Source organism: Aspergillus karnatakaensis (assembly GCF_047715665.1).
Source record: "Aspergillus karnatakaensis strain CBS 102800 unplaced genomic scaffold BJY04scaffold_103, whole genome shotgun sequence".
Classification (NCBI taxonomy): Eukaryota; Fungi; Ascomycota; class Eurotiomycetes; order Eurotiales; family Aspergillaceae; genus Aspergillus; species Aspergillus karnatakaensis.
Window position 1 is genome coordinate 46,989 of NW_027395815.1, and position 18,561 is coordinate 65,549.

At 53.8% G+C, this 18,561-nt stretch overlaps 3 protein-coding genes across 3 annotated transcripts; 1 reads left to right on the forward strand and 2 right to left on the reverse strand.

Annotated features, from left to right (window-relative positions):
* Positions 1 to 556: 556 nt before the first annotated feature.
* On the reverse strand, positions 557 to 3,030 carry BJY04DRAFT_225839 (FAD binding domain-containing protein; the record flags this gene model as incomplete). The annotated part of the gene is made up of 5 exons (XM_073718280.1): positions 557 to 1,894; positions 1,939 to 2,001; positions 2,056 to 2,581; positions 2,635 to 2,700; positions 2,757 to 3,030. The coding sequence occupies 5 exons, from the start codon at positions 3,028 to 3,030 to the stop codon at positions 586 to 588; spliced, it is 2,238 nt and encodes a 745-aa protein (XP_073564406.1). The 3' UTR covers positions 557 to 585.
* A 2,076-nt stretch (positions 3,031 to 5,106) lies between these two features.
* BJY04DRAFT_11897 (glycosyltransferase family 4 protein) lies at positions 5,107 to 14,129 on the reverse strand. The gene is made up of 7 exons (XM_073708295.1): positions 13,962 to 14,129; positions 13,824 to 13,913; positions 10,988 to 13,774; positions 6,771 to 10,935; positions 6,266 to 6,725; positions 6,008 to 6,218; positions 5,107 to 5,958 (listed from the first exon to the last, which is right to left on the reverse strand). The coding sequence occupies exons 1-7, from the start codon at positions 14,025 to 14,027 to the stop codon at positions 5,311 to 5,313; spliced, it is 8,427 nt and encodes a 2,808-aa protein (XP_073564407.1). The 5' UTR covers positions 14,028 to 14,129; the 3' UTR covers positions 5,107 to 5,310.
* A 691-nt stretch (positions 14,130 to 14,820) lies between these two features.
* Positions 14,821 to 17,424, forward strand: BJY04DRAFT_211972 (spherulation-specific family 4 protein; the record flags this gene model as incomplete). Its single annotated transcript, XM_073714476.1, has 5 exons — positions 14,821 to 15,065; positions 15,143 to 15,494; positions 15,709 to 16,001; positions 16,673 to 17,030; positions 17,119 to 17,424. The coding sequence occupies 5 exons, from the start codon at positions 14,821 to 14,823 to the stop codon at positions 17,422 to 17,424; spliced, it is 1,554 nt and encodes a 517-aa protein (XP_073564408.1).
* Between the last annotated feature and the right edge of the window lie 1,137 nt (positions 17,425 to 18,561).

Here is an 18,561-nt window from a genome sequence, read left to right on the forward strand (position 1 = left end):
CTTTACGACCATGCGGGGGTTCGAATCTAGACCAGGAAAAGGAAACGGGACGACTAGCTCATCTATGCATATCTCACTTGTAAATAAAAATAGAATTAAGCTGATTGTGGGAAGCAGCTTCGAAAAGTTCGGACATGTCCGCGTCACTGCTTGCCACCTGCAGAGAGGCGCTGTTAGCTATTTGCAGTGTTAGAAAAGCACCTTGCCAGCCCGTCTTCCGCTTCAAACTCTACCGAAAGTTCAGACATGCGCATGCTTGTAGCTTCCAGCCCCGGGAAGTTGGTCCTTGTGGCTGGGGGGCGCACCCTCTACAACAACTTCTCGCTCGAGGGAATCTCGCCGAGGGCATGGACCTCTTCGCCAGGCCGCATGGTATGACCTTGTTGCACCTATCCAAGCTCCTCTCACTGTGTACGGCTGGACGCCGCACCGCGTCAGTTCGAACACCCAATACGAAGTTGGTGCGACAGCGTTCAAACACCCTAGGATGTCATGTACCCTTGAAATACAAAGAGAGGTAGAACACAATGATTTCATTCTCTGCGACTGGTATCAAAACACCACCAAACAACTACCAATCCCTCATTAGACAGCCAACATATTGTTGAACCACGAACGTATCGACCTTCTTGGACGCCCAGCACCAGCGGCCTCCTGAACATTCTCTTCCCCACCATGTACCTCGCGAGTGACAACATCCACAGGGTTCTTCCTAGCCTGCACCCTCGAAAGCCTCTGTCGTACCAAGAACCCACCAAAGTACGCCTCAAACGTCTCGACATCTTCTGGCCACACGCTCAGACCAACCGCAAGATCCGGCCGAACGGCAACGACTGCCCCACGAGCGTGATTAACGCTGTACCAGTAATGGGCGTCGTCGTCGGGGACCCTATCGTCGAAGACAACCGTTGCATGTTCACGAAGCGCCTTCAGGCCATCCCCTTCAAGCAGCCCTTCAGCCTCGAAGGGAATCGCCTTGATCACGAGGACAATGTTGAAGGCGTCCCTGCCGCCGTATCGCCTGAAGAAGCCATCTGGTTTGAAAGCCTTTTGGGAAAATGTTACCAGCCGTTCACGTACGGGGCCTTGTAGGTCGGATGCGAAGATAACGAGGTGGAATCTCGAGACACCGACCAATTTGTCGTGTAGATATGCCGTGGCGTCGTCTCCGAAACATACACGCGGATTTGGAGCGCGAGCACCATTGCGGATTGACACGGGTCGTTGCTCGACGGAATCTGGTGGGCAGATTGCAGACTGTACGATCGGCCATTCAACACCGAGGATGAAGTTCGCGTGGCGCCGGTAAAAGGTTGAAACGAACTGCAGGTCTGCCTCTGTAGTGCCGTCAAGCTTGGGTAGGACTTCGTCATGGGTCTCGAGGCTGTCATGCAGTCCCCGCAGTGAAGCCAAGGGAGCGTTAGAATTGCAGACGAAGCGGAGGTAAGCGCCTGAGCAGCGAATGACCCGGTTGGCAGACAGACGACGCTCTGAGTCGTACGTGGGGAGAAGGGTTTCTGGTGTCGCTTTGTTCTTGACACACCAGCCTAGCTTCCATCCCAAATTGCCGGCGTCGTAGACTGACGAGTTGAAGCCGAAGCCACCCAAGACACTGTGCACATGAGCTGCGTCTCCTCCAAGGTGCACACGGAGGTCGGGTGATGAGAATTGTCGCGCAACGCGCTCGTTGACTTTCCAGACTGAGTACCAACTGATCGGGCCGGCGAAGTCGATCGTGTATGGCGCGATGATTTTCCTTAATTGATCAAGCGCCTCATCGGGGGATATTCCGTGGTCGTCGATCCGAGTCTCACCCACAGCGGATGCGTTGCGCCTGTCCTGCCGTTTCTGATGCAGCCTTCGAGCCATTTCACCATTGACTTGGACGTAGAAGCTACAACCATTAGCTCTTTCCCGAGACAAAGGCATTGTACTCACCGAGTGAAACCATCCTCACGGGGAATGACAATGCTTCCGCCATGTTCAGCACTGATGATCATGCTACACCTTGATTAGCACCACCTCATGCCTACAGGGCGAACGATGATATCTCACCTAAGCGCATACATATGCGGATAATCCGTCTTAAATCGACAATCGATGATCGCCCAGTATATATCCGTGGCCAACCCATCAAACTCAATCTTCATCTGCTCCCGAATACTACTTGCCGCGCCATCAGCCCCGACCAGGTACTTTGCCCGGACTATCTCCTCCTTGCCGGTCGCAATATTCCTCAGAGTAGCGCGGACCGGGTGACTCGAGGCTCCGCCGTCATTCAAGACCTCAAAACGGTCAACGAGCGTCTCTCTCTCGACAAGCGTCCGGTGCCGCAACAGATCACGGATATAGATGCGCTCAAGCTGTCCCTGTGTAATGATATGCGCTCCTTTATACCTCGAATCGCCAGTCGGCTGGTCACTGTGGAATAGCTTCACCCCGTTCCGAAAGATAGCGGTGGAATTGAGGTGTGGGCCTTCCTCGGTGGCTTCGTACGCGACGCCCCATGAGTGAAGGAGCTCCAGCGCCCGCGGGTGAATTGCGTCTGCTCGCCCTGCGAGACACGGCTCACTTGCTTTGTCTTTAGGCTGTCATTGACTATTACATTTTACCGAAGGGCTGATCACAACACACCTATAATCCGAAAGCTGACGCCTTGGCGAATGAGGGACATTCCAAGTTGAAGACCAAATGGACCAGCTAGTTAACCACGGTCAGTGAAGACATAACAGGTGCAATCTTGGCCAGGTACTCACCACCGCAGATCATCACGTCTACTTCCTTCTTTGGTTCAAACCATGGCGGCATCGAAGAAGCCGTGCCATTGTATATGCTTGGCCACGTCCGGAGGTGCGTCAGGCCCATAGCATTCCCAACCGTCGACGTGGGAGGTTCCGTGTAATTGGGAACAGTATAGTGAGCCTTCTCTCCGGATTCGGTTTCATAGTTCCGCTCATCCTCCCACGAGTTCGTACCCGTGGGCCGGCTGAAGCCGGGCTCCCATGTTTTAGGCGGAAGTGTAGCTGCCATGTTTTGAAGAGATTTTCGACTGCGCGGCGGAGAGCAATGAGGATGAAGAAATTAAACCCCGCGGTCCTTGGTCTTCTTATCTAGTTAGTACTAACGGGTACTCGGGGCTCCAAACAGGCCAACCTGGGGTAAAACCCGGGGTAACCCGGTCAGTTCATTTCTTCACGCTGACTCTTGACAGGTCTCTTGGAGAGAACTTACTCGTGCATCGGTAGCTCGGCCTTCAGCTCCGTTTGAGCAAACACCTTGGCAGCACGGATCTTAAACTGCTGTCCTACATGCGGTGTCGAATCGGCCAACCTGATAGTAGTTTCTTTCTCGAGTTCAGCTGCTGTGCTACCCTGGCGTTAGGGCACCTGACAGTACGACACGCCGCGCCACGTGAAGGCCGTGCTCAGCGCAGGCGAACCGACGCTGTATTCTGGTGAACTCTACCCTCCTCAAGCCATCGGCTCATTTTCACGGCCGTGTTTCGGAAACCTTAACTATCGCGCCGACATCCCATCCTCCGGCGGCTAACAGAAAAATCTATCAACCCCTTTGTGGTTGTGAAAAGCTGGAGATATGGCTTGGGCAGGCGTCCGAGCGCGAATGAGCAGATCCAGCCTCCAAGACCTGCTCACGCTACATCAGCTGTAACCAGACACCCATAACCCTAGAACCGAGTGGTGCCCGGACATGTTTCTACATCCCCCGGGTCAGAAAGATGCAGAATAGATCCCAATTGGTGCTTACCGCCGAGCACCCTGCTGGCCCGGATGGTAATCCCGAAGTTTACTCTTACTTTCGGTACACTGCATCCTCATGCCTCACCGACATCTCTGCCCATGTGGTCAGCAGATCCAGACGAAACGGCGAGATTTGAATCTCCGTAGCAAACAATACGCCTTGGCCGTCTCACCTCTGATGGATGACTCGAGGCGTCGTTGTTATACTCCGACGAAAGTCAGAGTTAGAGTCAGAGGGTTAGAGTCTCCCTCGAAGCCTCGGCCCAGTTCGGGAGGCGCTGAAAGCCATAAACCAAGGTAACATGCAGCTGCTACATATATATGGATTGACGGAAATGGTCGTTACATCATTGCTAGCCTATGATTCAGTACTGAACAACTTGTAATATAAACATGTTGCATACTCTGTCAGTCGCCTTTGTAAGCTTACCTGCATGAATACCACATGCTACTCCCCACTACCCCTGCTATATAGTGTACCTCTGTCTCTATTTAACACGGACACTTTCCAATCGAACCAACAAGTCGTCCATTCTTGGGCTAGAAGCACACAAGATACACCGCTGAGACCCCGATATAGACCAGCAAACAACATAATAAAAATAGAATCAAACACCAGGACTCACTAGATAGTCTCACGTATGTATACACGAAACAGCAAGATTTACAACCGTCCGTAGCAACCAGTCTATCTACGACTGACCAATCACCCATTTCAGATACAGCCATCTCACCCCATCAGCCCGATGTGAACCTAACTAAATCCGCACCTAGCTAGAACTGACTCACGGCCAGACCAAAAAGATTGCCTGAAGCGAAAGGAGATGATGAAACCTCACGCGGCTTAGCTTGATTCGTGAGAGTCAGCCAACCGAAAGCCATCAAGATCATAGGCAAAGGTCTATCTCTCTCTTTGAGAGCACAATACACAATTCATACACAACGCAACCTAGGAGCCAAGGTAGGTAGGCAGACAGTGAGTGGTCTTTACCTGCTAGATCAAACCTTACCTACCATCAATCACCTGGGGATGAAAATAATCGACCCCCTTTGGCTCAGTTTGAAATTCTGGACCTACATTCCGGGGCTGGGGGGGGGGGAACCCTATATTCTTCTATTTTTTTTTCTCTGGGTCGGGGGTGCTCTTATCTTGGGTATTGGGACGAAATGCTGCTGGATCTGATGCGATCCATCAGAGTTGGGCAAAGGGCGGCGCATAAAATGGGACCGGACTATGGTAGACAGGGTGAAACAAGCGAGGCTAGCGCTTTGCCAAAGGACAGAAGGTGAGAAAGGCAGTGATAGGGATGAGTGAAGTAAGTTGATTGAATGGAATAAAAATCGCGAATATGTATCCTGTATTCTGTTTCTGTATAAACATTACAAATTCTATAATACGAAGATATACTAACTAGAGCTTAGGCTTAAACATTAGGTATATACCCACCACCCCATTCACGAAACCAACAAAAGAAATAAATTTGGAAAAAAAAAACAATCAAGGAGAAAAACACGCTCCAAATACTCCAGAAGAAGACCAACAAAACCCCTCTCAAACCGGCACAGGCGTCTGTGTCCCCGACGAAGAAGCATGCCTCGAATCCCTCCAAGCACGCCACGCACTCGCCGGAACAGGCTGATAAATCGAGTCCGGCGTCGACGGCAAATTCCCAATATACAACCTCTGAATCCCCGCCTTCTCCTTATGAAACACCCCACTCGAGTTACTACTCGATACCGCACTACGCGCAATATAGCTCTGGCTCTGATACTTCCCCAGCCACAGCAACTGCTCGTGCTCGCGCAGATACCGGTCCGAGGAGAAACTATTCTGCACGTTTGCGCGGCCCAGCATGCCGAGAGCGCGCCGCTGCTCGACCTTCGCGTACATGCGCTGCGAAATAGCCTTGATTTGCTCGGGGGTTGGGTGGAATTCGAGGGTTGGGGCGGTTTCGCCTTCGGCGTCTTCGGCGAAGGGGGCCCATTGGCCGAGGAGCGCCATGACGCGGATTTGGGCGCGCGCGAGGGAGTCGTAGTCGTTGGGGGCGACGACTTCGCTGAAGCGTTTGCCGGTTGCGCGGTCGGTGACGACACAGAAGGAGGCGCCGACGTCGGTGCAGACGACGGGGGCGCCGGTTAGGGCGGCTTCGCCCATGGCGAGGGGGAGGCCTTCGGAGGTGGAGGAGTTCATGAAGAGCCACTGGGGTTTGTTAGTTAAGGTTGGGTATCATGGGTGGAATTTGACTTACGGCGTCTTGAAGGACGACGGAGGGGTTGCCTAGACCCTTGAGAACGACATGCTCGCGTAGACCCTTGGAGGCGATGACTTCCTGGCACTCGGATGCGTAGGCTGGGGCACGCTCCATGTCGCCGTAGATGTGCAGGCGGTAGTCGCGGAATCCCCACTTGTTGACAATGAGGTCGGTTGCCATGATGGCTGTCTTGATGTCTTTGACGTAACTGCTACAGTTAGGTTGGCTCTCAGGAATACATTGGAGGGGACATACCGAATATGCGATAACATGACCACGGTCGGCGTCTCGGTCTTGATCTTCTCGATCGGCTTGTACCTCTCCATGTTGGTGATGCCGTTGACGACCGGGTCGATCTTGCGGGCAAAGGCGCGACGGTGCTGGAGAGCTCCTTCGGCGGTACCCAGCTCGATTTCCCAGCCGGGGTTGAAGTACTCGGCACAGGGAAGGACGACGTCGGCATGGTGCTCGATCAGAACGCAAGCCAAATGGCCGAGCGAGATCAAGCTGGTATTCACAAAGGACGAGTCGAAGGACACGGCGGCAGACAAGAAAGTGGTCATCTCGCGGAAACTGACGCAGTGATCCCACACATGGAGAGCGCACTTGCGCTTCGCCTTGCAGAGGACACCATAGGTAGCACCGGTGAAGTGGTGAGAGACCTGGAAGACATCCGGAATGCGCTCGGGGACGGGGATCGAGAAGATGAAGAGATCTAGATGGTCAGTATTGTTGGTACTTCAGAAGAAAAAAAACTTACAGCGATGCCACATATCCAGAGCAGTGTCGAGCTGCTGCAACGAAGGGTGTTCGGCATTCCACCATTTGGAAACAGGAGTGGTGTCGTCGACATCGTCGCTCAACCAGAGCTCGCGCCAGGCGTTCTTGACAGTATCACTCATCCAGACATCATTCCAACTGCGACCAGACTCAAAGTACGTATTCAAATCAACCAGCGCATTGGTAGCCTCCTCGATATGGTGTCGCTTAAGATTAGTCGTCCGGGCGCATCGAACGAGTTTGGTAAGGATAGGAATAAAGTGCTTCTTGATATCCTCCTTGCGCGTATCCTGCGATCTCTCGACGACAGCCGAGTCCAGGGTATTCTGGAAAACACCGTGCGTCGGGTTCAAGAAATCCAACCCCCATTGCGGAAGAACGGTCAAGGACTGGACATTCCGCTCAATCTGGAACTTGGGAACACCATAATCGTTGGCATTCTCGGAGAGGATGTGCCAGCGGATACCCTTGAGGTCGTTGACCATGTCACGACGGCAAGCCGAGACACCACCAGGCTCGTTTGGCCAGGTCGCGGTGTCCATGGCGAGAACGTGGAGCTGGGTGTCGGTGTCCTGGAGTTGCGTGGAGAGCGTTCGTGTGTTGATGCGCGCGTCACCACCCATTCCGTAACTGTACAGATCACTGATCTTGAAGGCCATGGGAGTCCATGAGCTGATGTCGGGGTCGATGTCGACCCGTGCCAGAATCGTGTCAACCTGACCGTCGAGATAATCACCAGCAGCGTCGAGGCGGCCAAAGTCACGGTTACGCCAGTATGGACGAAGGACACGGTCGGAGCGCAGGAGGAGCTCATCAAGCCAGGTGGTGGTAACGGCATCAAAGTCCTTACTCCCCTTCCATGACTTCCACAGATGTGTTCGGGCACGGGAGGTGGGGATGGGCCGGGTCTGAACATTCAATCCAAGCATGCGAGTGACGAAGTTTGTCTTGATGGAGCGGAAGAAGTAGAGGGGATTGTCGTGCAGGAAACTGCTCTTGGTTGGTTTCTCCAGCACATGGAACCAATCCTCGTCGATCATGGCAGGGGTAGGCACCTCAACACCATTAAGAGTAGTCGCAATGATCGGGTGGAACTTGTGGTCGTAGGTCCATTTGGCATGGTGAGTATCAGCGCCCTGGATGAAAGTAGCCTGACTGACACGAGGGTAGGGAATCCACTTGTCCTCGCGCTCGGGGCGGTTCGGCGGCGGCATGCACCAGGCAACCTTGATCTGGATATGAGGGAAGGTGTACTCAGCACGGAGCAGCTCGTCATCAAATTTGGCGTTCTTTCGGAAGCGATACTTAAACTCCATAGGGTTGACTCCCTGCATGGCTGAACCAGACACGATATAACCACTGTCGTTGTACTGCACGACCTGCCCTTCGAGCTCACCAGCTGTGCACTGCCTCTGGATGGGGAGTTGGCGCGCTTTGGTGTTGCCAGTCTCAGCATACTCGTAAGAATAATCATTCAGGAGCTTCCCGCCTTTGTATTCCTCGTGACGGCGGAGAACGAGCTTGTCGGTGTAGGTGTTGATGGCGAGGAGCTGCTTCTGATCCCTTGGTTCATGCGTGTGGTTGCCAGAGTACTGGTAGAGCAGAGTAGTCCCTTCAGCTTGAGCGCGGGTAAAGCAGGTGGTGAGACCCTCCAGACTCTCGATGATGACCCTGTCTTTCTCAAGTATCGTCTTCCAGCCCTTCGTGCTCTTGTAAACCTCCTGAATCTTCTCGCGACCGTGGAGGAGAACAAAGGGAATGAGAATCCGCTGAAGAAGCTTGCAGAACGACCAGATGCCGTTGAGGAGTATCGTGATCGGCCATAAAAAGATAAGAGGTTGACCACGGAGCATGTACTCCAGTTCTCTCTGGTACTGGGGATCAGCGACAAGACAGATGACCAGGAACTTCAGGCACATCTTCGCGCTGTGGTGGATGCGGGACAACGACAGCGACAGAGCGTCAACAAACTTGAGGTTTGCTCCAATCGGCGGTGGCAGTAGACTATTAATTGGCTTCTCAAAGGTTGTGTCCATGAAGACAGGGTAGTCGGGGTACTCCTCGTGCTCCATCCAGCGCTGGGCATAGTAATTGACTGTCAAGGACATGGCGACACCAAGATTGTACCGGGCGACATAGGCTCCAACGCCTTGGAGATCCTCTGCGCCAACGCGCCCCTGGAGCCAGGAGAGCTCGTCGCTAGTAACGCGACCGGGCTTTCCGGAGCAGCGACGGAGGAGAAACGAGCGAGCAGACGCAGGGAGATTATCCCACTCCAAGTCACAATCAATGCCCAGCAGCAGATGGCGGAGGAATGTTCGCTTGCCATGATTGGCGACACGGGCGCACTCGGCAGGGGATCGCTCAAGCTGATACTTGATTCCCTCCGGAACAGCAAGATCGTAGTCATCGCGATGATCACCAACCAGAAGCTCAGCCATCATGGATTGATCGCGCGTGTAGCCCAGTTTGGCTTCTGCGGTCGCCTGCACCACGGCTTCAGCAATGGCTCTGCAGTTGCGACGAATGTTGGTAGTCCAGTCTTGTCCGACGAGGCCAGGTCCGATGACAATGAAGATATGCAGTTGCTCCCCGGTAAGACGGCTGACCGCGCGAACCCTCTGCTCGGTTTGGAGGAGATGCTCGGCGGACACAAACTCGATGATTGTTTGACCAGATGTCCACAGACGAACAACACTGCGGAGAAGCTCTTCTGACTCGGGGAAAGCAGCCTGCACGAGGACGGATTTCTGCGCGGCGGAGTTGGAGAGGATCAGTTCCTTGACCTCAATACCGGGATGTGTGGCCGGATCGAGTCTGTGGCGGAGGTCACCGTGGAGAGCGTTGAGGTTGTCGAATGTCTGAGCCAAGGTAGTCGGGGATAGATCCAGGTAGGGTTCCAAGGAGCTGCTGGTATACGATGGCGGAGGGGTTGTCAATTTCTCGGTGGGTTTCTTAAACTCATACTTGCGCTTGAACGTGGGAAGACCAATATCCGACAGCCAGAGCGAGTAGATAGCTGCTGTCCAAGTACCAGAACCAAGACAGATGACACTGCTCCAGGTAAACGAGGGAATGACCTCGCGCATAACTATGCCAATAATGAAACCGACAACCGAGCCCAGGGCGAGACACTTGGCCGCCTGGGGACCGGTGAAGATACGGTTGTACTGGTAGAACAGGAGTCCACTGTACGCTCCAATGTACGCCAGATACATAATCGTCGCGCGCTGGGAGCCTTCAAAAGCCCACATCAAAGCCAGCGTGACAGCAGTACCCCAAATATGCAGGAAGAAGAACTTCGTGACATTCGTCCAGTACAGTGCCTTTCTATCGCCCGAGTTGTGAGACAAGACCTCGCGCAGCTTGTCAAGCGAGGAGACAGCCTCGGTAGTGCGTTGGGTCACGGATGTCCATAGAGGCTGGGATACAGCGTCGAGAATAAGCGCACCAGCAAGGTAGTAAGCCAAACCAAAACCAACAGCCAGACGGTACTCAGAGCTGGAGGCAGTAGACAGACCGACCAGCGATTCTCCGGTAAAGAGCGCAGTCCACTTGTCCATGAGGGCGATGATGAAGTAGAGAATGCCACACCACACATCCGCCCCGGTATGGCGCCAGTGAAGGAACGCGCTGTGCATGTTCAGCCCCTTTTGCATGTCTCCCATAGTGTCAACGGCAGCCTTCAACTGCAGATTCCACGTCGGGCTATAAGGAAGCGGGATCTTGGTGCGAGAATACCTGCAGTACCAGACGAGCAAGAACATTGTCGCCGAGTAACCCTCCGCCAACTTGCGAACGAACTCGTCGCTGGTGGGCTTCGACCAGAAGGACCGGCTCCGTTCCTTTTGGACCGCCGCGATAAGAGCAGTACGGGGCACCGTGGAGGAAGAAATATCCTTGACATCCGCTCTTTCGGATACGTTCACTTGCATGTACCAGTCGACGACCTCGCCATCGGTAACACGGGGGATATTTAAATACCAGGTGTTCCATTGTGCAATGACGCGTCTGGCACCGAGGAGAAGGGAGAGCAAGAACAGACCGAGGAGGCAGAGATAGATCACCGAATCGTGGCCCACCCATAGAGTGACAATTGGTGCGATGAAAAGAATAGGGATGCAGGACATGATAACAGTACGGCCCTGGAGATCATTAGCAACACTTTCACAGACGATAAACGCATTAGCGACTCACAGATTGGAAATGGAAGCCAGGCAGCTGGTAGATGGCCAACACGGAAAGGAGCATGAGATAAGCCGACAAGAAGAAGAAGTAGAGGAAGAACAAAACACCAGCAGCAAATCCTTTGATGCACCCGAGAACAATCATAGCTATCAAGCCGCCAACAAGCGCGACCGCCAGACCGGCGATAAAGCGGGTCATGACGAACATGCTCATCGCAGGAAAAGCCATCGCATAGAGGTAGTAACTTCCGCCTGAACTGATCCAACTACCGAAGCCACCGCAAACCAGAAGAGCAACCATGAGAGCGGTGGTAGCTAGGGTTTTATCGGTGTTGCTCATGAAGGTGGTGAGATACAATCCGCGACCAACTGTAGTCAACATGATGATATCGATCAAGGCCGGCAGGGCAAAGATACCAAGGAAGGTAATGCGGTAGTAAACCGGAATCGGCCGCTCATCACCTTTGGGATCCAGGTCCATGTCCATGGAGGCGTAGGCAGTGGGCAGCTCAGTGAAGACCTCCGGGCGACGAGTTGGCTGGTGGACATCGTAGTATGCGCGATAGCGAGCAGAGATGATCTTGCCCAGTACTTTCGGGGTCATGTCGAAGAACAGGTCGCAGCGGGCGCCGACGGCATACATCTCTGCGAAGCAGGCAGCCTGCACGGTATGGCCATTGGGAAGAGGGTTCCGGTCGAGAACTTCCAGGTAGATCTCGTTCAGGGACAGTCGGCGGACGGCGCAGAAAACAGCGAGAGCAAACATGTCGGCACTTGCATCGATGCAATCGGCCTGGAGAATTCCTTGAATGACGGTAGCGAGCTGCCCAAGGGTGTGGGCATCGGAAGCCATGAGGATCTGAGGGAGACGCGAGTCGACTTCGTGGAAGAGAGCAATCGCAGCGGCTGCATCTGGTGCCCAGCAGCCTTGTTCCCGATACCAAGCGAGGCGGGCTGCAACAACTTTCTCTGCGGAAACCCTACCACTCAGGTACTCGCTTGAGCTGAGCGCCCGCTGCTGAGCGAGAGTTGGGATTTCCATCAAGAAGTGCTCGCAGCAGCTGCGGACCTTGGCTGTGAGGTCTGCGCAGTCTTGAGACAGCGTGAGCGACAGACGCCGTAACCAAAGCATAGCCTCAGTTGGAGTGAGTCCCTCGATGTCGCTCACAATTCGTGTCGGTAATTGCCATTCGCCAGAGAGAGTGCCGTTCGCCTCAGCCAGTGCCACCTCCGTCATGAGACACCGGTATCGACTGTAGCCTCTGCTCGACATGTATGTGTGAAGAATGGCACCTGCGCGCTCCTTCTCTGTCTTTCCAGAGAGGTAGATGTTGAGTATTCCCAGACCAGGGTCCTGTTGGTACATACCCCAAACTTGAGCCTCGAGACGCGTACGGAAACCAGAGTGAAGACCAGAATAGATGCGCAGACGATCGTCATCACTTCCATCGCAAGTCACGAGCAGGTCGTACAGTTCCCGAGCAGCCAGGGCTCCCTCAACCTTGGAATCGTACAAGGCGTAGAGCTCCTTTGCGATACGCTTCAGTTCAGCGGGTTTGATCGGGTCGAGCAGGTTGAGATTGCGAACATGGCGCTGGCCTTGAAGAAGATCTTCGATATCCTTGACCGTGCAATCCAGACCGAGCTGGAAGCATCCAAGTCCAGTGTAGTCGTGACCATCGGGGGAGTAAGAGAAGGGATTGACCATCAGAGGTTCATTTAGCGATGGCCATTGTAACTCGTCAATAACATATACCTGTCGGTCGGTCGCGGGCTTGGGAACTGGAGGTTTCAGGGCGAGCTTCTTGTCGAGATTAGGGATGAAATATTCCAAAGACTCAAATAGCCCTTCGTGTCCGACTGACGCTTGGGCGACCTTTTCATTCTTCCTCCAGAGATCATGCGCTGCAAGGGTGTCCTCATCCTTCATCCACATCAAAGCTCCGATTGGCTCATGGACAACAGTCTCAGCAGCGGCAATGGTCGCGTCTGTCAATGCAGCCTGAGGACCGATCCAGCTCATGGCACTGTTGTAGTTGCACCATTTGTAGCTCCGATGCAGAACATGATGTTCGAGCTCAACGTCATCGTCAATAGTATCCCACATGGCCAGAGTCGATTCACCAATCGGCTTCTGGGCGGCGACGACCTTCATCACTGTGCGCATCTTTTCCATCTGAAAGTAGTTGCGCCGGTCGCCGTTGGACAGGATCGTACCGTTGCGATAGACCACTCCGCGGATGCGCGTCATGTCGATTTCGCGACATGTTCGCTCAGATAGGTAGTCTGGTGGACCAACCTCGAGCCAGACATTAAGGCCGAGGTGGTTGATGAAGCGGACGACTCCGTTGAAGACGACCGGTTGAAGGTAATGGTGAGAATCCGCCAGCAGCACACCGTTGAACCGCGACTCCGCGTCGCCGGGACGCCTCAGGTACCGGACGAGGGTCGCCGTGAGTACGCGAATGGCGCCGATAACCTCATCTTTATGAGGCTCTTGGTCCGACTCCACGAGTTGGCGAAGATTGAGCCGGGCGAGAATGTGAGTCGCAGTTGTGCCGCGGGCAAGTGCATCGAGCACACCATGCTGCAAGGGGTCTAAGACGAGTGTATCCCATTGGGACAGTAGGCGAGCTTGATCTGCGGTAGGGGGATTGGCGAAGCTGCCAATATATACACCAAAGGACTTGGGCTCTGGAACTGACGACGACGATGTATGAATAGCTGCAGTCTCTTTCTTTAGCCGGTCGATGTATCCCGCAACACCTGAAGGGACCTCGGACAGTTCATGTCGTGTCTGGAACCAGGTCAGTTTGCTATTTATGCTGTGTAAAGGAGGTACCTACCCGCCAATGTTGGTACAGCTTCCTCCCAATGAGGTACAGAAGGTACACCCCGCCAAGTACAATTGTCGCCAGCAGACATGCAGCAATCGTCTATCCAGATCAGTAAATTCCCAAAACAACACAACAAAAGGGGCTTACTCTCTGCCACCATGTCTCCGTCATGCGATCCCATCCCGTCGCCTGCAAACCCAGGTACTCGGCCATCTTGACGGCGAGACCAGCGATGAAACGAGAGACTAAACAAACAAGAAAAACAGGGTCCGGAAGAAAGAGCGAGTGAAATGCCGGTCTGTAAGCGCAGCGGGAAAGGGTGGGTTATGTAGATACCAACCAGCCCAGAGCGCCAACAGAGGGATCCGCTGCTGGAGCCTCAGTGCCTGGAGAAAGAAACAGAGGAAAAACAGGAACCAAACTTACACCGGATGTGTCAGTTGGGCCAGGGATTGTACGAGTTGCAAAGCGCCCAATGGGCCGTGATGGAGACAGCCACGGCGGTGTCTCTGCCATATCACTCTCTCAAAAGAGAGTACGTCCAGAAATAGCTCACTCAACGAAGGGGCTGAATGCAAGTCTCACTTGGCTGGACTCAATGAATTCAACTCGGCTCGAAGAAACGCCATTCTCACATTAGGGCTGACCGATAAGAGCCGTCTTTGTCGGCCGGTGGGCTGCTGTTCTCTTCGGGCTCCATTGTCAAGCTCGGCCTCGCCTCGCACTCTAGTACTCGACTGTGACTGTCCAGGTTCCAAGCGGCGCTAAAGCCAAATACAAGACAGTGCAGTAGACTCAGCAAAGAATCCTGCGTATTTTTGTGATACGCCTGTTTTTTCGATCGCTCCGGACCTGTCTCCTGTTTCTCCAGGTCATCTGCATCCTTGCCTAGAGCTCTCTCAACAATCCGCTATATTACCCATTTCAACACCCAATCTCGTCGCGCTTGCTATTCTTCCTTGATTCTTCCCTTTCCTCCGCTCTCTTGCGCGAACTGTACGACCAGATGGAGTCCCTTAAGCGCACCCGCGAGGGCAGCAGCCCCGCGTTGCACCGCAAGTGCCAGCTGCGCCGCCGCTGGTGGGTTGCGATTGGAGTTGCCGTGGCTATAGTGGTCATTCTAGTAATTGTCATTCCGCTGGCCATAATCCTTCCCAAGCGCGGCGACGATGGAGGCGAGCCCTCCAGCGTGATGTTCCCACTCTACATCTACCCCGAAACGAACAGCACCTGGGGGCCATTGTACGACGCGTATGTTCATGTTCATGTTCAGAGTTTACATTTCCGCGACACCGACAGTTTGACTACTCGAGACTGACACATCGCAGAATCCAGACGCACCCAGAGCTCAAATTTGTGGTGATTGTGAACCCACAAAGCGGGCCTGGTTCGTCCGAAACCCCGGACGAGGCGTATCAGCTCGCCATCCGGCAGCTCGACAGCTATTCCAACGTGCAGAAGGTTGGATACGTGCGCACCGACTACGCCAGGCGCAACGTCTCTGAGGTCCTGGCTGATGTTGCGAGATACTCCGACTGGCACTCGCAGTCGGCGGACCTTGCGATGGCTGGGATTTTCTTCGACGAATCGCCACATCAGTATGCCGAGGCGACGGCGGACTATTTGAATCGCATCAACTTGGCAGTGAAGAACGCGACGGGGCTCCAAGAAGACCGCATGGTAAGTGAGCGAAAAAAAAGCAAGAGAGTCGAGACTGGGTGGAGCAGATCGTTCCTTCGCGCACCTGTGGTCCGATGGAGCGATTCACTCCCTGATCTGATTTCGAGCGGAGCCGAGCGGACTTTAATTCTGCATTCCGGCGATCCATCGCTTTCAAATCCACGGATTGACTCGCGCGGTGGGACTGGACGGCTTTTCAACTAACAATTGACAGGTCATCCACAACCCAGGCACCATCCCTGATGCGCGACTCGCCGTCCCCAACACCGATGTGACTGTCGTCTTCGAGCAGGCCTACGACCACTACCGAAACAGTCAAGAGGCCGAATTAAAGGCGCAGAAGGATGCGGATCGCGACACCTGGGCGTACATCTTCCACTCCGTGCCGACAATGAGCAACAGCAGCCTGGAGCACTTTGTTCATGACATCAGCCACCGCGCGGCTTACCTCTATCTCACCACCCGGACAGACAGTTACTACGAGTATTTTGACTCACACCTGGAACAGTTTTGCGACGTGGTGCCGACATGATTTGCAACGGCAGCGACCGCAGTGACGGCAGTGGGGACGCAGTGTGTTGGCAGGCCAGGTTGTGAGACATCAGCACTTGGAAGCAGACTTGGAACGGTGGACTTATCATTGGAACAAGAAGACCAAGAATCCAGGCGCATTCAGTGGATCGCTGGTGCAGAAGCGTGGGCGGTTTTGGAGTAGCAGATTGGCTAGCTTCGTCGGCTGCATGGACCGCATTTTATTTATGGTTTCGTACCTTATCGGGAGCTCTGTCAGTGGCTCGTTCTGGCCAGGGTATTCCCGGCTAGTCTGGTCTTTAGTCTGTTTTAGTTGCCTGCCAGTGCCTGCTCTCTCTGTCGTTTGTGATACACCTCTCGTTATAAATCTGCTACCTCCATTGCACGAAACAAGCTGCCGCATTACTCGATTCCCCAATCCCATTCACCTATTGGCCGAGGAACAAAAGAAACATATCCATTCACCATGCCCCCCAAAGCAACCGTCGTCGTACCCTTGTACATCTACCCCCTAACCCCCGAGACCTGGGCGCCGTTGTATGCAGCGTAAGTGCACTAACCACCCTAGCGGACGCTAAACCGGCAACAAAAAGCAAAAAAAAAAAAAAGAAATCTCGCAAAACTAATTGCAAGTGGAAAATACCTAGAATCGAAACCAATCCCACCCTGGACTTCCTCGTCATCGTCAACCCCAACAGCGGCCCCGGCGACACCCCCCTCCCCGACGCAAACTACTCCCGCGAGGTGCCCCGGCTAAACTCCTACCGCAACGTCTACACCGTCGGCTACATCCGGGTCGACTGGTGCCGGCGACCACTAGAGGAATCCAAAGCTGAAGTCGCGCGCTATGCCGGGTGGTCCGAGAGCTACGAGACGACGGGCCTCGGCGTGCGCGGGATTTTCGTCGACGAGACGCCGAATCATCATTCCGAGGAAAGGGAAGCGTATCTGGCGGAGCTGACGGAGTATATTAAATCGGTCGAGGGCGTTTTGGAGGGGAGATTTGTATGTCTTTTTCTTTTTTCTTTTCCCTCTCATCTGAAGTATCTCTCCCGTACAGATTTATATTGATAAAGAAAAAAAAACTACATAGGTCGTCCACAACCCAGGAACCGCACCTGCACGGTCGCTGGCCAAAAGCGCAGACCTGTCCTTCGTCTGCGAGGAACCCTACAGCCGGTTCCGATCGGAGGAGGTGCAGCGCTGGCTGGCGCTGCATCCGTTTGACCGGTCGCAGGCCGGGTACATGATTAGTGGGGTTCCGGAGGACGAGGTGCATGAGCTGGTGCAGGAATTACGCGAGCGCTCGGCGTATATTTTTGTCACAGAGGTGGAGGAGGATTTCTATGAGAGTTTTGGGGCGAGCTGGGGGGGATTCATGGAGGCGTTGCTGGCGTAGGATTGTAGGCTGGGAAAACGATTCCGTAGCAAACTGCAGAGGAAGTTGGAACAGGAATTGACGGGCGGGAAAGCACGCCAAAACGGCGTGCATGAATGGGAGCATAGCTGGTGGCTTTTGTGGCTTTCTCTGACCAATGTACGAATTACGAAACAGCAGCAGTATCGCATATACCGTAACTAAAGGTCTTGTACACGTGGCGCTCGTATTGGGCTGGAGGCTATCACTCCCTTCGATTTAGCTTGGAGCCTCCGACCGAGCCTCTATAGCTTTCTTTTGCCGATCAGAACGTCTAGATTTTCTTTTTCCTCAGGAACGGAGGGCGAACGCTGGCTATCGCGGGTCTTTGATATTCTGAATAAAGGTACTTCCGCATAGGGTTGGCTCTCCAGGTCCTCACCAACCACCGAGCATTCCAACACAGCGCCTCGTATTCGAGCCAATTTTTGGAGCAGACAAGACCTTGGGAGCTCTTGTGTCACAGCTTTAGACCTTGGCCGGCGCCAGCTGTCGAATAGATCGGATCTTGGACCTGTCTTGGTTCGGGCTCCAAGAGTCAGCGTCAGAGTCAGACCGATCATGCCAGAATTACAGCGAGTAGTAGTGAGTAACCCGGTGAGCAAAGAACCTTGTGGATGAGCAATACCGTATACTTTCAGCGCGAAGGAAACGAAGGCAACCGCAACCCAGGACCCAGCTCCGACAAACAAGCGTCTCACCTCATGGTAATCAGCAATTGCGAAGCCTACTCCGGAATCGAACCAGGGAACAGAGTAATCCTGCGCGCCACTGAGGACAAAGGAAACAATAGGCGAAGACAAAGCACCTTCCGGCAACTCGCAAGACGACACCAAGCCCGAGCCCGGATCCGGTAGAGAATAGATTGACTATCGGCTTGGAGTGTGATTATCAATGAATAGACTAGAGGCTAGAGCATCACATCACGTCAATCTGCGCCGCACTAGCCAGCACCCCTGCAATCAGTTGCAAAGAAAGCCGCTAGTGGCGCTCTCTATTTTAGGCTCGAAAGTTCATTCACAATCAGTCTTTGAACTCTTTGACTCTGCCAGAATCTAAAACTTAGCCTCGGACACCCTATCAATGCTGAACTGCCGAGATTGTCGTAGCGCGCATCAC